Source organism: Kwoniella europaea, chromosome 1 (genome assembly GCF_036810445.1).
Source record: "Kwoniella europaea PYCC6329 chromosome 1, complete sequence".
NCBI classification, from domain to species: Eukaryota; Fungi; Basidiomycota; class Tremellomycetes; order Tremellales; family Cryptococcaceae; genus Kwoniella; species Kwoniella europaea.
The window spans coordinates 13312620-13331806 of NC_089487.1; the positions used below are offsets into that span (position 1 = coordinate 13312620).

At 45.6% G+C, this 19187-nt stretch overlaps 8 protein-coding genes across 8 annotated transcripts; 3 read left to right on the forward strand and 5 right to left on the reverse strand.

Annotated features, from left to right (window-relative positions):
- Positions 1 to 1938: 1938 nt before the first annotated feature.
- V865_005070 (uncharacterized protein) lies at positions 1939 to 3724 on the forward strand (the record flags this gene model as incomplete). The annotated part of the gene is made up of 6 exons (XM_066228843.1): positions 1939 to 2331; positions 2392 to 2401; positions 2472 to 2512; positions 2605 to 2617; positions 2681 to 2716; positions 2799 to 3724. 6 exons carry the CDS (start codon positions 1939 to 1941, stop codon positions 3722 to 3724), a joined length of 1419 nt encoding a protein of 472 aa, XP_066084940.1.
- Positions 3725 to 3949: 225 nt separating this feature from the next.
- On the reverse strand, positions 3950 to 4753 carry V865_005071 (uncharacterized protein; the record flags this gene model as incomplete). Its single annotated transcript, XM_066228844.1, has 3 exons — positions 3950 to 4136; positions 4284 to 4503; positions 4627 to 4753. 3 exons carry the CDS (start codon positions 4751 to 4753, stop codon positions 3950 to 3952), a joined length of 534 nt encoding a protein of 177 aa, XP_066084941.1.
- A 428-nt stretch (positions 4754 to 5181) lies between these two features.
- Positions 5182 to 7567, reverse strand: V865_005072 (uncharacterized protein; the record flags this gene model as incomplete). The annotated part of the gene is made up of 11 exons (XM_066228845.1): positions 5182 to 5474; positions 5569 to 5761; positions 5836 to 5961; positions 6030 to 6202; positions 6274 to 6353; positions 6436 to 6585; positions 6722 to 6840; positions 7153 to 7159; positions 7234 to 7308; positions 7381 to 7444; positions 7519 to 7567. 11 exons carry the CDS (start codon positions 7565 to 7567, stop codon positions 5182 to 5184), a joined length of 1329 nt encoding a protein of 442 aa, XP_066084942.1.
- A 607-nt stretch (positions 7568 to 8174) lies between these two features.
- Positions 8175 to 10362, reverse strand: V865_005073 (uncharacterized protein; the record flags this gene model as incomplete). The annotated part of the gene is made up of 11 exons (XM_066228846.1): positions 8175 to 8341; positions 8402 to 8569; positions 8629 to 8663; positions 8734 to 8828; positions 8885 to 8993; positions 9066 to 9326; positions 9386 to 9680; positions 9741 to 9806; positions 9879 to 9980; positions 10044 to 10075; positions 10145 to 10362. The coding sequence occupies 11 exons, from the start codon at positions 10360 to 10362 to the stop codon at positions 8175 to 8177; spliced, it is 1548 nt and encodes a 515-aa protein (XP_066084943.1).
- A 1015-nt stretch (positions 10363 to 11377) lies between these two features.
- Positions 11378 to 12585, reverse strand: V865_005074 (uncharacterized protein; the record flags this gene model as incomplete). Its single annotated transcript, XM_066228847.1, has 5 exons — positions 11378 to 11594; positions 11656 to 11721; positions 11781 to 12165; positions 12227 to 12303; positions 12359 to 12585. 5 exons carry the CDS (start codon positions 12583 to 12585, stop codon positions 11378 to 11380), a joined length of 972 nt encoding a protein of 323 aa, XP_066084944.1.
- A 683-nt stretch (positions 12586 to 13268) lies between these two features.
- V865_005075 (uncharacterized protein) lies at positions 13269 to 14673 on the forward strand (the record flags this gene model as incomplete). Its single annotated transcript, XM_066228848.1, has 9 exons — positions 13269 to 13471; positions 13536 to 13608; positions 13670 to 13739; positions 13808 to 13847; positions 13917 to 13942; positions 14004 to 14115; positions 14177 to 14217; positions 14287 to 14326; positions 14385 to 14673. The coding sequence occupies 9 exons, from the start codon at positions 13269 to 13271 to the stop codon at positions 14671 to 14673; spliced, it is 894 nt and encodes a 297-aa protein (XP_066084945.1).
- A 1036-nt stretch (positions 14674 to 15709) lies between these two features.
- V865_005076 (uncharacterized protein) lies at positions 15710 to 16608 on the forward strand (the record flags this gene model as incomplete). The annotated part of the gene is made up of 4 exons (XM_066228849.1): positions 15710 to 15975; positions 16064 to 16187; positions 16286 to 16361; positions 16460 to 16608. The coding sequence occupies 4 exons, from the start codon at positions 15710 to 15712 to the stop codon at positions 16606 to 16608; spliced, it is 615 nt and encodes a 204-aa protein (XP_066084946.1).
- A 207-nt stretch (positions 16609 to 16815) lies between these two features.
- Positions 16816 to 18814, reverse strand: V865_005077 (uncharacterized protein; the record flags this gene model as incomplete). The annotated part of the gene is made up of 7 exons (XM_066228850.1): positions 16816 to 16881; positions 16952 to 17411; positions 17474 to 17669; positions 17735 to 18173; positions 18242 to 18421; positions 18485 to 18583; positions 18662 to 18814. 7 exons carry the CDS (start codon positions 18812 to 18814, stop codon positions 16816 to 16818), a joined length of 1593 nt encoding a protein of 530 aa, XP_066084947.1.
- Between the last annotated feature and the right edge of the window lie 373 nt (positions 18815 to 19187).

The following is a 19187-nucleotide window of genomic DNA, read 5'->3' on the forward strand; positions in this document are numbered from 1 at the left end:
GCGTAGAAACAAAAGAACCGAAATTTGCGATTACAACATACCATACCATAACCATGTCTGTCACCATCTACACCATCTCCCCCCTTTTTCCACACTTCATTGTGTACCGTACACATACTAAAAGAAAAAGTCGATAGAACGAGATATGATGGGGTTTATCACTTGATCAATGGTCAAAATCATACCAAGTACGCTAAAACTCGTCAAAAAGGTGGTCATCGTCTCTCTAGGTCTCGGCTAATCAAAAATCAGTCAGACCAGGAGGAGAACGGGAGAGAAGCGAAGAGCTTGTGACATTCACGGTGAACAAGCTAGACTGAACTGTAAGATGATTGATTGATTGATTGATTGAGTGTGTTGCATAGTATTGTAATTGATGATGATGACATTTGATTTGATGATGTAAACATCATGTTGTACCTTTTGATTACAGTACGATGGTTTCCGAAGTGTCGCAAATCGGATAAGAGCGTAAGATGGTCGACAGGCAGGAGGAAAGGATGATGATATGATGATGTGAGGGAAGAGGGCGTTACGACGAGACGGACCATGTCTCAGTTAGACCAAAGGATAGGTCTCATACGGCCATAAACGGAGATGAACTGTTGAGATCGATCAGGTCAAGAGATTTGATCCGATCTGATACGTCGAGTTCAACGACAGCGGGGCTTCAATATCCCATTTTATTGACGATAGAAGGTACGTTCCAGATTCTATACGGTATGAGTACTATGTTACAGTAGGTGAGTATCGTTAGTGGTGAATTCAAAAGTCAATCTATCGAATTATTCCCCTCGAGGTGATACTTGTTGCTGATGGATGTTCGCGTTTGATAGTTGCAGTACCTGAATTCATTTCATTTCTTGTCTTTTCATCTGTTTTGCCGCAAGGTTCAGAAGAGGGAAAAAGAGAAAAGAGGAAACGATAGGCAAACATCCTTTGAGCTAGTGAAGACAAAAAGAACGATGTCTGTGATCAAAGGATCCCATCACGAGATTTGAATGGTGATGGTGATGGTGGTGGTGATGGTGATGGTGATGATGACCGATATGTTTTGTAATTTCGGATCGGACGAAGTCAGTGTGGTTTGTCACAGTCATTAGTTTCCAAGAAATCTTCTGCTGAGTGGTGATACCTGTGTTATCAGTCAAGGAGATTTGAAATATGATAGTTGCCCTTCATACCACCTCGAATTCCTCCTTATCGTGGTGAGGCAGAGCCGAAACGACACGTATCTCTTCGTGCGAGATCTCACCGAGAGATAATGAGAGAAAAGGCTGTGCGTATGACGATCGTACGCTATTTCATCGGGGAATGATGAAACTTTTTCTCGTTCTTATACCGAAAAACCAAAAGGGAATAAGCCGATCAATGGTTTGAGAAAAGTCGTGTTTCGAGTGATTGGGTTGTTGGAGTGACAAGATTGTGTCTTAGGAATGGTTCAGCTAGTTTGAGGTGGCACTGATGGAGATGCTATATGACACTGTTCGGATGGTGTCAGGTCATATGGATGTGATATGTTGAGGACAGGAATTTGGCTGGATAAGCCATAGCCACGTGGATTGCCAAGTTCGTTCGAGATGAAATCGTGTTGGCAGAGATGTTGCGACTGCTGCTAGGCATTTCGAACCTTGCACTTCCTGGTCAGTAAGCTATATCGTGTCTGCACTTCTGTGTGTGACCCAATCTCAAGTCAACGGAACAAAGAGGAGATGCGAATGCAGATTGCGGACCGGTTAAACAAGCCAATGTCCGGGTCTAAGCGTGCTATATGGATGTGATGACCGTCGGCTTTAGACGTGTTCTCTTGCATGTCTTGGTGTCTTGGTATCAATCAATCCATCGAATCAAATATCTACCCATGCTTGTACACTGCTGTCGTATACTGCACAAGTCAGATGGAGAGACCATTGATCTCACTGCTATATACATGCTATCATGTCGGATCTACATACCGCTCCGTCTCGACCCTTCAATATCGATGTCAACGGTGGCTGGGACCTAGATATGGATATGGATATAGAGGATGAGCTAAATGTAGAAGATTCATTACCTTCTACACCACTCGAAGAGCGCTCAACCCATTCACATTCCAGAGCTTGGAAGCATGCTACGACGTCGGATGAAGGAGAAATCTCTGGGGAAGCATCGAAGGATAGTAGCGATCCTACACATAACATCCACTCTCAACAGGAAGATCATATACCATCTCGAGAAGATACAGATAAAGGAGACAATGACAAAACATGTAGGATATGTTTTTCAGGACCTGAAGAAGAAGAGACGCTGGGTAGGATGATATCACCTTGTCTGTGTACTGGCAGTATGCGAGTGAGTTTTGCATCTATATCAACGGTAACATTATATCAGGCTGATGTGATGTTAATGCAGCACGTACATGGTCAGTATTGCTTGTGTCGTATATAGTTAGCATAAGGCGAACGAATGAGCTGATTATGGGCAATGGATAGTGAAATGCTTGAATGCTTGGAGAGGTACTGGAACGAATGCTGTGAGTGTTTCTCATATGTACACCACTCATTAATAGAATCAATTTGTCCATCTTAATGTGAAAGATACTGATGTGTCATGCTCCAATCGTAGAAAGCGCATCTCGGTACGTACAACGCACTCGATTCGATGAGTCCGTTTCTACAATACTGATAATTGTTTTCTGTAGAATGCCCACAATGTCACTATCGATATCAACTACGAAGTGAGTATTCTCATCTACCCAATCGTCCGCTGCCAACCTCCCATTCGGCTACCACATGTACTAACCCACTTTGTCGCTTCAGGAACTGTCATCTCAGGTCTCGCAACCTCCCGACCCATCCTCCTGCTATCCACCATCATCACCTTCTCTCTCCTAACCTTACTCCTCGGCGAGATCCTGCATTTGATGCTCCATCATTCACCTACGATCTCACGTACACTCCTCTCTCGCTCCTCTCGTCCAACCGTTAAATCAATGTTCGATCTTCTCGACGACCCCTACACAGCTGTTGACGGTGGTCCAGTGATCGTTGTGGGCGGCGGTGGAGCGTTGATATGGGATATCTTCATCGGAGCTATTCAAACTTTCGTTGATCTTTCAAATTCATTTCTGACTCAGAAAGACAACCTATCAACCAAGATTCCCTCACCATTAGCTAATCTGGTATTCGAACTTGCCGTAAGGTACTTATTGGGTTTAGCAACGTTGGGATCAATGTCGTTCCTTTCGTTATTATTGAGCTTATCACTCTTTGGACCACTTCAACTTATGAACGGCTTAAGAGGATTTGGCTTCTTGGGCAATTTCGCTAGAAGAAGAACCGGTGCAGGCGGTGGTGGAGGAGGAGGAGGAGGGGAAGGAAGATTGTCTGTCGGAACAATCATGATGATTATTCTTGTCCTGGTCGGGGCGGTTAATACGTTAATCCAATTTTATAATGGATTACAAATCTTAACTCAGAAATTGTTGATTTATGTGGAAACGCAGATATTGGAAGTGAATTCTGATGAGATACATAAACGACGTAGAGAACAAAGGAAGAAAAGAGAAGAAGCCAAGATGGTGGAGACGTGGTGGATTAGATGGATCAAGGACGGTCAGTACAAGAGACTTGATGGGTATAAGGAGTTGGCGGTGAGGTTCAGCTTGGCGCTGGACAGACTTTGGGAGAGAGTCAAGAGATCGTTGAGGATGGACGGTGAGCATGAACGCGAACATCAGGAATGAAGGATTGAGATTGGGAGTTTTGCATTTGTAGCGATAGGTTCTCAGGTTTTTAGGTTTTATATCTTTGCATCATTATCTTTGTGGATGGAAACATCTAAGACGGATTCCATGTATCTGAAATATTTTTTACAGTTATATACACAAACAGGCTGAACATACTAGATATACGAGAGTAGCGATACACATGAGGGGATGAATGGTAGGGTGAAAGTACATTTGTCGACATTACGAGTAATCAGGTAACACCGCAATAGCCTTATCTTTCACTTTGACAAACATCGATGATACACCAACGCCCTCAAAGTAGACTTTCCCATTATCATCGTGCCAATCGCCATGTTTATCCCAATGTCCATGATGGCCCCTTGAGCGATCGTTCGAGATGTCCGAGACTCCACCGCCGATAAGGAGGCTACATCAAATTGAAACCATAGATTAGCTTACTTTCCAGCTGGACTAGCTGGGTTCCATTGAATATGATAAGTGTTCGTGTTGGGTATCGATGGTATCGATCTCAACATGATACACGCTAATGCGTCAGCACGACCCAAATACTCACCCTACGAATATCCAGATTAACCAAGCCCAGAAGAAAGCCATCCAGAACCTCTTCAACGCCCTTGATCTAGCTACTGCATAAGACGGCGGGGGTGTCCATCCAGTAGATGACTGATGAGATTCTACATCCTGGGTGTATCTCTGCTGTTGAGCTGGAGGTTGGGGAAGTATCGTTTGATGTGGGATGGAAGGATTGGGATGAGGATGGCCTGGTTCGGTATCTGCGATTGATCGAAGATGACCATTAAAAGTAGTCAGTTCATTGCTCAAAGGTATGCATATATGTGGAAGTGATAGGTGTTAAAGGGAGGGGAAATGAAGGGTATATGGTTGAGATCACTCACATGGAGGGGGAGCATCGCTTGGTCCCGCACTTGCACCTGCACCCTCGACATCGACTTGGGGTCCCTGGCGGTCCGACTTGGGTGGACTGTTAGACACGATAGCAGCGTAGGAAGGTTTGTTGGACATGCTTGAGTGTTCTTCACTAGACTGGGTGATCGCAAGGAGGAGAGATGTGATTGCAAGTGAGAAATAATATCGACATTAAGAATATCGCACGCCAAAAACAAGGCTCTATGTGATTTTGAGAGATGGGTGGCCAAAAAAGACGATTACGTCATGTCATTCTCACACGACACTGAAAAGTGGTTGTATGGTCGATCCTATCATGACAAACAATCCTTGAGTCCATTCGAGGACCATGACTGAGAAATACATCGGTACCACCTGAATCAAGCAGATCCCATTCACGTTTGCAGTATGATTTGAGTGGCATGAATGAAAGTTACTCTGTCTTATCTTGAATAATGAAGAGACCGACATGACACGGCTGCCTACCACAGTATCTATCAAATTATATGCATATGTACTCCGATCTATACTCTATCTATTAACATCTAATTTTTTGCCAAAGCAGCAGCTTGTAACCCTTCAGGGCCGACCGATCCTTCTTCATCAGCTTTATCGGACCCTACAATCTCCTCCGTCACTACCTCTTCATGCGTATGATCCAAAGCACTGACAACGATCCACGTTGGTACGATGGCAATGAGGAGGATACCAAAGTTTATACCGATACTGACGAAATGGTTTACACCAGCTTCGGATTGCATGGCCCATGCGACTGTTTGGCCCAACGCCTCGAGGCCTCGGAGGATACCAGTGTGGTGAGAGAGGGATGTCAAGTCGGCTGTTGACAAATAGCATAAACGGCGATTAGCCTGCGTACCTTTTTGGATATAGGTGTAGGTATATGAGAGGACAGAGTGAATGGAAAGACTTACTGGTATATTGACCAATTAACCAATAACAATATTGTTGGAAAGCCTGTCCGGTAAATGTCCAGAAGAATACCAAAGCGTAAGCAGATCCAAATCCACCTTTGAACCAGTCGAATACAGGTGGGTTATCGTAAAATCTCTTTTGGAGAATTATAGCCCAGATCCAAGTTCCAACGAGCAAAGTAACGATAGTAGCCTAAAATACATTATTAAGTTGTTAGCTTAGCTGTTGATCGTATGGTATGTTGTATAAGTAGATGTATAACTTACAAAGGCAACTTTCGCTCTGGTTCTAATGAAGATGGATTGTCTATCTAAGAAAGTACCGATGATGAAAGAAGAGAAGATGCCGGCGAAAGGAGTGAAGAAAGATGAGAATGCTCGGGATCGTACGGTCTGTCAAAGTTCCGTTAGTCTTGATCACATCGGAGGTTGTTCGATGACAAAGGCTTGAAATGACTCACAAAGTAACTTGTTAACCAAGTACTGACGAATGGGTTGTAGAAATAACTGATGAAGAATGCTGGAACCAACAAGACGATCCTTCGAGAGATGGCTAAACGTCCGACAGCTTGGAGTTCAGCCCACCAACTAGCGTGCTTGTGAACAACCACTCGGGTGCCGTCTTTTCGCCAGACTACAAGCGGGAAATCGAGTTAGCTGGATCCTCTGAGAGGGCATATGATCCTGCCATGAGAAGGAGCTAACCTTTATGAGCTGGGCTCAACAGAAGAGCAATGGGCAATCCTAGACACATCAAAACTATAAATACTATATAGGTTGCTGATCTGTAAAGAGATAGTCAGCTTCTGTAGGAAATCCGAAGGAGTAGGAAAGCGGGAAGAATTAATGAAGGATATCTCGACTTACCCGACAGATCCGGCAGTCTCCCTATTAGCGTTCAAACCCAAAGTGATAGCTCCGCCAATGATCGGTCCAGAGGCTTTAGCAGTCTGCCAACAGGCTAGGTAGAACCCTCTTTCTTTGGGACTTGGATACCCAATGATGATTGCGGCTTCGCTGTAGGGAATTATCAGCACCGGTCATCGTAAGGTGATATCACGTGATATTTCCAAAAAAATCCTCCTTGATGCGGATGTGAGATTTGTAGCTTGGTCATATCAGAGGGTAAGGAAGAGAAAGGGTTCGGACTCACGCTGCCCAGAAGAAACCTGCGCTGATCCCACAACAGACACTTCCAAAGATCATGAACCATGTAGTGGCGGTTTTGTTATTGGTGTATAATCCTGCTCCGTAAAGTGGGTATCCAATTGCCTATTGACCCCGGGTATCAGCATTGCATCTACATCCAGCTCCTTGCCCTCCCGTCGTAGTTTTCGAAATGAGGTTCATTGTATGCTGAAGACTCACTCTGCAAAGAAAACAGAAAGGAGATGTTAGCATATGTTCTTATCCAGATATAGATCATTTCTGTGTAAGAAGGTCCATTCTTGTCTATTAGAATTTCCCCACAATTCCATTTTCGCTTTCTAAGAGCAGGGCACGATGACAATGGAAGATTGAGTGACTCGAGGGGGAAATGAAACGAGGCATGGTAAATTGAAGATGTGGAAAATGAAAACTCACCCTAAGGCTAAACCCCATTTCAACCCAATTCGATTATTGATCGCTCCGGCAAGCACACAGAAGATTGCGAACAACGCATACAGAATTGCATTGGCCGCTGATACGGCGTATGGTTCTGCTGCCCCTCCGGCTCCCAGTCCCCCCAAGGCATCCCACCTGTTGCCAGAAAACCCTAATTAGTCGAGAACGAAAAAGAAGTGAATTTGAGTGGGGCAGGTATAGACTTACATGCCCGGGGCAGTGAAGGACACTCCGGCCGCTACAGCGATTTGGAACGGGACGGATCTGTAGACTATGTGAGCATATTGAAGTTAGTAGACGGTCACTGAGATTTTGATAGGTCTAGGGGATCTGGAGATGACTTACAAGGCTTCTTCTGGTGTATACCATTTTGCTCTTCGGTGATGGAAGTCATCTTTCAGATGGTTAGTGTGGGTTATCTTCGTATGAGCTTGCTACTCAATTGATCGTCAATTATGATAATATATATGTAGATTACATCTCGAACAAGTTGATTCATGAACGACTGGTCAACTTTTTCTTTTTTTCTTTCGGGCACGCCATCGATGATGATTTATAACGAACGATTCTTTTTCCAACCTATTATATATATATAGGGAGCCCAACATCGCTTGGCATCGCTTGGAGAATTACTGCAGGATGGATGCATATACGAGTGAGTTAAGTGATGGAGCCAGAGTCATTTTAGCGAACGGAAAGAATTTTTTTAGCTTGTTCCTCGTTTGCCAAGGTTAGACACCACGCGGTGCACGTCGATCTCGTGGCGCGCCTCGATTGCACCATATCCAATACCCATACACATTCCCGAATTATCCGGTCTTTGACCGTACCACTAGAAGATGCAAACTGCACTGGCGTTACAAACGTATCCAAGAACATCACATGAATATACATCACTACGTTGCAAATGACCCAGCTCAAATCACGACTGATAACATCATCATCATCCTAGTGGCCCCATAGCTGGACTACATAAGAGAGAGTCATGCGGTCGCACTTCACTAATAACCAATATATCGCCATCCCAAATCGACTTGTTGTTGAGTTACACCACTCTTCATAGCTTGGCGTTGTTGTTCTGGTGTGCCGCCCAAGAGCCTGTTCATCCTTTGCACGTACATCTTGTAAAGTGTGATGGTAATCATGAAAGAGATCGTACAGCCAAGAACTGATCAACCAACTTCAAGTCAGCTTTGGGACCCCTCGGTCGATCAGTATAGAGACTCACCACAACCAAAAGCAGCGTAATAATGAGGAGCATCGTAGTACAAGTAAGAAGTCCAGACGTTACTCAATCCACCGATCGCATTCATCATGGCTACCCCAGCGGCTCTTTTGGGGTATGGTCGAGCCATGTGGACGTTGAGGGTCTTGTATAACATGATTTGGGGTCCGGCTGAGTATCAATTGATCAGCTTTTGCTCCTGTTGTGAACGAGAGATATGGGACACTCACAGCACACCGAGGGCATAAGCATCATCGCGACATAGCTGTTGAACAGAAAATCAGGTTAGCAAATTGTTTCATGGCAAATCACGAGGAAACATCGTTGCCACTCACCGGGCTGGAACCTTCAAGGTCGCGATGGCCAAGACATATGCGATGATCGCGACACCGAGACAACTCATGATGATAGGGTACATCATGTTTCGACGCTGCGGTAAGCATCAGCAAAGGCGGCTAGCTTCAACAAGACAACCGTTCAACTCACATCACTAATATAAGAGATGGTATAGAACACGATGGCGGCCAGCAAGTACGGCGGAGCAGTCAAGAGCAAAGTTCCAGTCTTGTTGTAACCGAGTGTGTTGACGATGACACTATGAGAGGGGCCACAATCATTGGTCAGCTCAGAGAGGTAAGACAACGGTGAAATAAAGCGCAGCACCTACGGGAAGAAGTTGACGATCGAACCCATAGCTTGACCCATACCCATACACCACACCATGGTCCATACTTTCGGATCGAGCAAAGCGAGCTTGAACCCGCCCAAAGTGGAAGTATCTTCGTTGGCTTCACCGGCACCAGCTTCCATCTCCAACCTCCACACGGCATACTCCCTTTCGATGGGTTTGAGCAGTCTCGCATTGTGAGGGAACTCAGGCATGAAGCACGCTCCGATCATTCCGCACCCAATAGTCACCACTCCTTCGCTACGATCCATCTTGAAATCAGCTTTATCCTGCCGCTAAGGAGAAAGGGGGAAATTTACACGATGAACAACCATCTCCAACCGGAAATCCCATATCGTCCATCGAGGGTGAGACAGGCAGCGGCGACGAAGCCTCCGAAGGCATTACCGACCATTTGGAACATGAACAGAGCGGAGAGTCGCTTGCCCAGCTCGTTCTTCGTGTACCATGCGCTCAGGAAGTAGATCATTCCAGGGAAGTAAACAGCTTCCGTCACCCCCAGCATGACTCGGATGACAAGAAGGTGGTGGAACGTCTTCGCTGCGGCTGTACATGCACTGACTGCTCCCCAGATGACCGCGGCGCTACAAATGTCTGGGTACCAAGTGGGGTCAGTATAGGAAAGAACTAGGCAGGTAGATAGTGATCACTCACAAAGACCTGGTCGACTGACTTTGGTCATGACTAAGTTCGAAGGGATTTGGAATGGGATGTAACCGGCTAGAAAGAGAGAGTACACAGGACTCAGCGCCTTTTCATCGATTTTAGTGTATGGATGGAGGAATGACCTACCGAAAAGAATGGAAATAGCCGTAGCGAAGTCGGTGGTGGTCATATTGAGATCTTCCATGATACCGTATACTTTTGAGGCTGACAAAGCTGATCTGTCGACGTCTATAATTGGTGAATCAGTACAAGCACTGTATGATAGTCCCGTAAGAATCTGTCTTGACTTACAATTCATGATATATAGAACACCCATGATTGGCCTACCCAATTATTCGGTAATATTAGCCAACGTTCCGTACTCTCATTGGTGCGACGAAACCCTCTCTCACATGATGACCATATCCATCTTCCTGACCATCTTCTTCTCCATCGCCTTCCTTTCATCCTCAGTCATATCTCGGAAACTGTCCGGCATGGGCGCAGCAGCATTCTCAACATGATCATGCTCATGTTTGATGATATCGTCGTCGCCTAGCGGTACCACAGGAGTATCGCTAGGGACGTTGTGAGGGTGCGAATCATTGAGGTGGTGAGTATGAGTGGCCATCTTGTCAATTCCAATCAATCAGCCAGGATATAATGGTCAGAAATACTGTAGATGGGGTCTCCAATGGGGTTAGTTGGAGGCAAGACTTTATACGTTTTTTTCCCTCATGGTCATTCAACATGGTTTACCAATGAATTGGAGAATCTTTGTCAAACCGAACTCTTGGTTTTAACGTGTTCCGGCAATCCGATGAAAGGTTCGGGAGCTAGGAAAGTACTATCGGATGCTGAGTTTTCTGACCTGATAGAGGGACCGAAGTCAGGAGAACAGAAGCATGGTCATACGGTACATGATGTTATTAAACTGTGCATCGATTGTAGACCTCAGAGCTCCTGCCTCCGGCTCAGCCGTAAATGCCCAGAGTTGACGCCGCTTTTTTGTATGCTTCTTTAGGGTTGTTCCACATTACCTTTTTGTGTTGATTTATCAAAAGATCCCACTCTAATTCACAGTCCCTGGAAAGGAAGTCATGTGATGAATAGTAGAAAAACTAGCTATAGCGGAGTTTTAATGGTTTCGATCAATGAATTGGGAGGGAGGAGAGCCACACCGCCAGCTTGGGTCTCCGGTGGATCTCTTGCCTCGGTTAATAAAAGGCCGGAGCCGGACAAAGAAACGTTAGGTTGTTGCTGATCGCGGACAAGCGCTGGTATTGACGGTATTCACAGAATTGTATTCTACTGTATAAAAATCTGACATGACGGATTGAGAGATAAACGTTTGTTTACAATCATAGGACGTTTGATGGATATGTACGCGACTTCTTTGAACGCGAAGTGCGTGTTTGCCTTTCTGCGTGGTTGTGTGCATGTATGTATGTGTGTGTGCGCACCAGCATCGATGTCACTGATGGATGATGAACAACCGTTGATGGATGTCGATTGATGATTGATGGGTGTTGGAGGTGTGATCAGGTACACCATCATAGTGAAATGCGCATCTACATAGCAGTACAAATAATCAAGCAGCCACGAGATGCATTCATGTCACAAACAAGCACGAAACCACGCAGGCCCTAGTACCCTTTGACTGTCTTGACATGTTGGATCTTCTCCCATACCCAAGGAGTCAAAGTCGAGCTGAAGTTATTACTAAATTTGATATCGAGGTAATTGTATCCTTCATCGGGTACCCATTCTGCGGCGTACTTGATGTTGGCCGATGCCTCCAAAGCCTCAATGGTGGGTTTGAGGGAGTTAGGCAGAGGAATAACAGCACCGTTCTTGTACCACCTGGTGATTCACTATCAGCACACACTCTTCCCCCCGATAATCATTGGGGAAATGGACATACGATGCCCAGTATACGATGGCCAACATAATTCTGGTTTCATGAGTCGGATTAGGCATACCGGCGTGCCTACGATGGCCTTTTCAGTTTCTGTCTCATGTGTATGACAAGAGAGACTAGAAACTCACCACAATCTGAGATCTCTGAGGACGATCGAACCTTTCTTCAACCTAGGGTAGATAGGGGGTCTAACTTTCCTTCTTTCCTCCAATTTTTCTTCGGCGATCATTGGTTCACCCAAATCTCTGTGACATTCTAAGCTGGTATTCTGGGTACCCAGCCATAATTCCGTTGAACCGTTCTCTGGACCAACGTCAATTAAGCAGGTGTTGAATGCGATAGCGAATGGATGTTGGGGATGTTCGAATCGTAAATCCGCATGGACATGTTGTCTCTCTTCAGTGGCTAGTAGTGTATTGGTACGACAGAAGTGGACTTCGGGTTTGGGTCCAAGGATGTTGTTCACTATTCTGGCTCCATGTTTGTTGGCGAAAATCTCGGGGAATAACCATTCTACATAGACCAACAGTCATTTAGCCATTAGGTTTGTGAATTATATGTGAGGTTAGCTCACCCTTCTCCAATGGAGGTACTTGGGATAAATTGCCTCCCGCGGCGGCACCCTTTGTAGCTGCGTTTTGATTGAGGTGACTGCAACACAAAGTCAGCAACAGCAGCTTTTTCAAGAGGGAACAGCTAAACTCACTTGAAGTGTACTTGTCCTCCACCACCTAGAAGTTTCTCCGTATCTTTCAACATCCTCTCGTTGAGTTTGTCCACCAACTCAACAGGTATAGCATTCTCAACTACAACTAGACCATCGGTGAAGAACGCTTCGATGGCATCGTAGAGCTTCTTATCGCCCATGACACCGCTGTCTCGTTCTTCATCGGTAAGGACTATCACTTGGGGAGCGTCGAGGCGAACTGGCATTGTGTCTTTCTACTCAAGTCTCCGGTATCTGATCGAGTGATTTTATGTCGATGGTGTAGGGCTCAACAATAAATACGTGAATTTTTGATAGAACATCGTCATCGTCCCCATCGTTCAAGACCTGCAACTTTTATCTTTCAGCTGTTCAGGAAGTGTCGAATCCTTATCCGACCATGGAGATTCAGTATCCCGCGATAGATTCGGATTCGGTATCAACTACCGGTAAGCATGAAGGCTTAGATATGATGGCACTTATTGCTGACGATCATCATATGACTTGTATAGGACCAAGCCCCGCTGAGGACTCCAGGTAGGGGAAATAAGCTTGCCTGATCGACCCTTAGCGTGCGCGGGCTTTTTCTTCTTCTCCGCTTATTCCCCACTTTCAACGTAAACATGTCGTAGAACCACAGCTTGGCTGAGAACGCAGGGTGGATACGCATTTATGTGTGAGGCGACGGAAGAAGATTGAGCTTGATATGCTTGCAGCACGCATGTTCGGACCGAGTTCTACGGGAAGGCCTCCACCGACTTGGTCAGTGGAATTCGGTCTCCAGACGAATCATTATCACTGTGACTTGGGAGCCTTTCTCGAAGAAACATCTATAGATGTTGAACACATTTTCATTCTATACAATCGCAAGAGACTGAAATAATCCTACGCATAAAAACTGATCGCAAGAATGGCTGAACAACAAGTCTCATTCAAAGTGGAAGATCTCTTCGCCGTCAAAGGGAAAGTTGTAGTCATCACTGGAGGAGGATCAGGTCTGGGAAAAGCCATAGCTGAAGGTTTCGTGTTGAATGGTGCTAAAGTTTACATCGTTGGAAGGAGATTAGAAACTTTGGAGAATGCCGCTAAGCAGATTGGAGGTGATATACATGTGTAAGTTGATCACCAGATGTTCGCCAACACGGAGCGAAATGGTTGACTGAGTTTGGGTGTATAGGATCCAAGGTGATGTGCAGAGCAAGAAGAGTTGTCAGGATATTTTTGCTGCTGTGCAAGCCAAGGAGTCCCATGTTAGTTGATATACAAGCCTCAAATATTGCAATATCGGAACTCACCCTTGGGGTGATATAGATCGACACGCTTATCAACTGTGCGGGAGTCAACAGTCCTTGGAGAGTCGGTGCAAAAGACCACAACGATCGTGAGTAAGAGCTCTTTCTACGATGGTAATGGTTAGATGGTCAACGGCTGACATATCGCATTCTGTAGCTGATCAAGTAGAAAATATGCTCATCAACGGCTTAGAGGAGTGAGTAGGCACTCTAATTCAAAGATAAGGGCGATAGGTTAACACTGTACTTGCTATTTCTTCCAACAGGGAAGATTTCGATCGAAGTAACCAAAGTGAGCTTTCTTCACTTCTCACCTCTGATTCGATCTCACATGCGATACTAATATGTACAAGTCAACGTGAACGGTGTCTACTTCTTGACTGTCAACTTTGTCCCACTCTTACGAAAATCGAAGGATCCGAATGTCTGCGTGATCGCGTCTTTAGCAGGTCTCGCTAACATCCGGTGAGTCACTGAGATTTTGCAGAAACTTTGGAGGATATGACTGAGCTGACGGGACAAACAGATCGATGGGCTCGCTCACTTATGGTGTATCGAAAGCTGCAGGTGAGCAACATGCCTTTTGCCAATATTGATCGTAATGGCTCATCTGTTGTCGATGCTGTCATTCCCTAGTTATCCACCTTGCTAAATTGCTTGCTGGTCGACTCCATCCGTGAGTCCCATGCCTAGCTTTGATTGAATCGAGCCTGCTTATTTTGAAATTTGCGCAGTATGAAAATCCGAGTCAACACCATCTGTCCCGGTATCTTCCCCTCTGAGATGACAGGTGTCACAGCTGGTAAGCACAGCTACAACATCAATCACCAAGCTGAAAAGGCCGCATTGAGATGTACGGCCGGCAGACCTGGTCGACCTGAAGAGATGGTCGGACCTGTCTTGTTGCTTTCCAGTCCCGCTGGAGGATATATGAACCACGCGCTCTTGACTGTAGATGGAGGTAGATTGATGGGCGCAAGTATCAACGATGGAATCAGGATGCCAGAGGACTCTTATACGTGAGTGCGATACCCCGACCTACATACCAACGAATGAGAGTTGACAAACGTGCTATAGTGACGAGATCCGAGGATAGTTGAAATCGTAACAGATATGCAAAAGGATGACGACTGTCATGCTATATAATACTTCAAGAAGGAATTTAGTGATCTGCACGATCCAAATAGCAGATACGTCTCCCTAGAGCAATTTGTGATGCTCTCAATCAGGTTCTACACACTTGATCCCTTCAACAAGGGAGACAGTTCGATTCCCTTTGGCCAAAGGTAACGCATAACCTGCCATTACAGTACACTTTGGATTTGAGCCATAGGCCCCCAGGTGATCTCTGAATCTAGACGACCGGTCAATGATATCATTTCTTCATGTTCCGTGAGGACAATTGATACTACTTGAGATCGCATCTGAGCGTGCAGTACAATTGCGGGGTATACTGTCTTGATAGGTTATGCGATTTTTTTTGTTGTTGTAATGAGCACATAGATTTCTCCCCTGCATCCACCATGTTCCTGTCGTCTCGAGATGGTTAGCCAAATGTCCAGTCCATCGTCCGCTGGAGGAGATGACCGATCCGCAATACAATAGGGCTTTTGTTATACTAGATTACAACAAGACACATCTTTTGGTCAAGATCCACATAAAAACGGTCCCTTTTGAGAGATGAGCAATTGGGCAAAATGCGTTGAGTCTTTTATTATAACAAGAACAACCCGCTAATCTCCGTTCGTATAACGGCTAGTATGACCGCTTGTCATGAGTAATCATTGGCGCAAAATCGCGGTAGATCAGAGTTCGATTCTCTGACGGAGAGATTTCTTTTTGTCAATCCCTCCCTGTGGGAGAATTGACTCGTCCCATCTGAAAACAACGACCTGCCTGCCGTATGATATCTGATGACATTTTGAGTCTTTGGTTCACCAACACCTAAAAATCACTTCATAATACTACTACATTCTACATTCAGATCTACACTTCACGTCAGACTACTCCGTCGCGCTAGCTGTTCTCCTCCCCCCCCTCTTCTCACCCCCCAACCACGATGATCCACGCCGTACTGATTTTCAACACTCACGGTAAACCGCGTTTATCCAAATTCTTCACCCCCTTACCTCCGCTGGTCCAACAATCGTTGATCTCCCAGATATTCAGTCTGATATCTGACCGTCCTGCTGGAGTGTGCAATTTCCTGGATGCTCCGGATCTAGTTTTCCCAACACCTGGCAGTACTATCGTCGAGAAGGGAAAGAGGAAAGAAGGAGATGACACGAGGGTAATTTACAGACATTATGCGACATTGTATTTTGTGTGAGTAATCGAGTAGTCTTCCACTTATCACTTACATCGAGAGAAAGGAGGTAAAGGGTACAGGCTGATACACCCAGGTGGATCATAGGTTCGTAGTGGATGGCGCCGAGTCTGAATTGGGTATATTAGATTTGATTCAGGTCTTTGTGGAATCGTTAGATAGGTCTTTTGAGAATGTCTGTGAATTGGATTTGATCTTCCATTTCGATGAGGTGAGTTAGACCTTAAGCAACAACTTCTTGCCTGTGATCATTCCGTTTCATACATCGGTATGAATGGATATTGACTGGTTACGTTATCACTCGGATAGGTGCATCACGTCCTATCAGAAATCATACAAGGTGGGTTGGTGCTGGAAACGAATATCAACGAGATATCAGCATGCGGTGTGTAAACTTCCTAATTTTTCGTCAGCCCCATCGGGTTGTCTACACCCTTCTTTTCTGCAATCTGTGTCTAAAGCTGATTATACACACGCGCACAGTACAAGCAGCCTCTCGCAATCGAAAAGCTTCCGCAGCATCGTCCAACCCGCTCATACCGTCCGTCCTAGCTGTTCCAGGAGCAAGAGGTGGAAGTCGCGGTGGAAGTGCAGATGGGGCTCGAAGATGGTTAGCCTCTATCGGTGTATAGTATGTGTGATCGAGAGTGATGTTTTAGTGGCAAAGTTGTCACAAAGTTGTACGCTATACCTATTATCCATGTACAGAATAATATACAAACACGCAAAGAATGATGACCAGCAACTATACATTATATAACATGACGATTGAGTGAACGGAGATTTCCCTATCAGAACGTGACGTACACGACTGTAAATGCAGGAATCATCAATGACAACTAAACCTTCCAGTACCAAGCCGGTCCGCAAGGTGACTGTTCACCCCTCGAGGCGTCGGACCAGATCTGCAAACCAATTGAATTGTCAGTCTTTGATCGATCACAAACAAAAGTGGTACCATGTTGTCGTACTCACCCCGAAAAATCCCCTCTTCGAACCTCTTCCTCCCACTTGTACACACTCCAGCCTCCATCTATCCTCATTTCTATACCTTATGATCATGGTCCATCTGACCTGAGGTGGATCATCCGCTGTCAGTGTCACCACGCCTCTGATTGCATTTTGAGGTAAGGGCGGAGCTTCCCCACCTGCATAGGGCACGGATGAGCCATGGAAATAGAGCGGAGGAAGAAGGCTTGATGTTGGTAAATCAGTTTCCATGGAAGGTAAAGGCTGAGGGAATCTGTCGGTAGTGAACTCGTGATATTCACACTTGTTTTCTCTAGGATTATTGGTGTAGGGGTCATTGCAGATTTTCAGGTCCAACTGCATTAAATCACCTAATGCTTCGTGATATAGCGATAGGTCAATCTCGGAGCTGAGGCGATGGAGGAATGCTGATTGAGGGTAGTTTAAGGCTACCCAATCAACGTAACTACAGTGTAGGATTAGCTGGAACATCTGTTGGGATGTTTACCGTAAGCGAGTTGAACTCACTCCATGAATGCATAGCATCCACACCATGTTCCTTCTATTCCTACCCAGTCCCATACCTCCCCCTGAGCAAGATTGTCCGGTCTTCTCAGATCGGTATATCCCCATCCTCTGACTGATTCCACCCCATACGACAAGGGCTGAACAGCGGGAAGCCAAGCAGTAGGATCGCCCTTTATTAATTCTTGGGCATTACACACTATCGCAGCGTATCAGTACTCCACTTCTTACCTTTCCGTCAACTGGAAGAAAGACGCGACTCACTCATGACTGAACATATCGCATCGATCAACTCCCAGTTCACCTTGCCATCAGATGTGAAAGGGCCATAATCATTCTCCTCCTCGAAATTCTTCGCATTGTACACCGTCCGCCTCATGAACCCCCTCCATTCCCTATCTCCCATCAAATCGTCCTTATACTCTGGCGGTATCAAGCAGTGTAATTGCGATATCACCGGATCGATCGTTTTCCTCTTGACTCGCTTGGGCGATGATCGAAGTTGGTAGGAGGTGGTGGGCTCAGGTTCGGTGAAGTATTGCGATTCGTAGATGTGTTTGAATAATGAGGAGCGGAGCCATGTGGATAACAGAATAGAGTTGGGCGAGTCATCCGATGCACTTGGATCAGAGGATGGGGTTGTCGGAGATATATCCAGGTACATATTCAATAGAGTTGGTATGATTAGGTCAATATGCTGGTTCTGAATAGAGACAATCAGCCTGGAAGCCTTACATGATTGAGCGGTCATTATTGGAGCATCACACATACCACCTGATTCAACTTGTCTTCCGCCCAATCACTAAATATCCTCCTGACTAGCTCCCTATTCTGTACATTTTTCCTCCAATCTATACTTGACGATGATCTGGGCGTAGGGAATGCTGCTGCTGTACGTGGATCATCGTAATGCTGCACAAGGACTTGCCGCCATAATGCTTGATCTGGGTTCTATTATCGGACTGAATCAGCGAATCGCGAGCAATTAGTTGATGGATAGGGCATGATACTCACCTCATATATGATCGATCTTAGCTCCTTACATACTTTGGCGGCTGAAGCTATTGCCTGTATTTCCTCACCACCTGACGCTGAGAGGACCTTCTGTATGATCTATAGGAACACATCCATGTCAATGCAGTGATATGAGGGACTGAGATACCCTGGAAGGGGAATTATAGACTGACTTACCTCTGCTGGCGCTCTTAGTAGTGGTGATTGCACCTGAGGGGTGATGGGCGATAAGAAGCTCGAGGAAGTACTGGTCGATGCTTGATCGTACGGTATCTCTTGCCTTGAAGGTGAGGATTCTCGTTCCCTCGTTTTGGATGATGAAGCGATCATGGCGGGTGGTGCAGCGTAGGGTAAGGGTGAGGATGAAGATGGATGGTCAGTATTCAGATAAAGGGCCGAAATTGAATGGCTGTCTACCTGTGCAGGGGACATGATTGGATTGTTGAGTGGGAAGTGAGATGTGAGATGTGATGTGATGCATTTGAAAGGTGCGAGACGACGATTCTTGAGATGTAGATCGTCATCTCATCGTGTGTGGCTCGGGCATCACCGGAAATCACCTTTGACCGGACTCATATCACACCATCGGCCGATGATACTGCAACATGACATGATATGCATACATACATACATAATCACCAACTATACAATCAGAGATCTCATTACAAGATGTACTGATGGATAGCTAGCTTTGAGATACAAC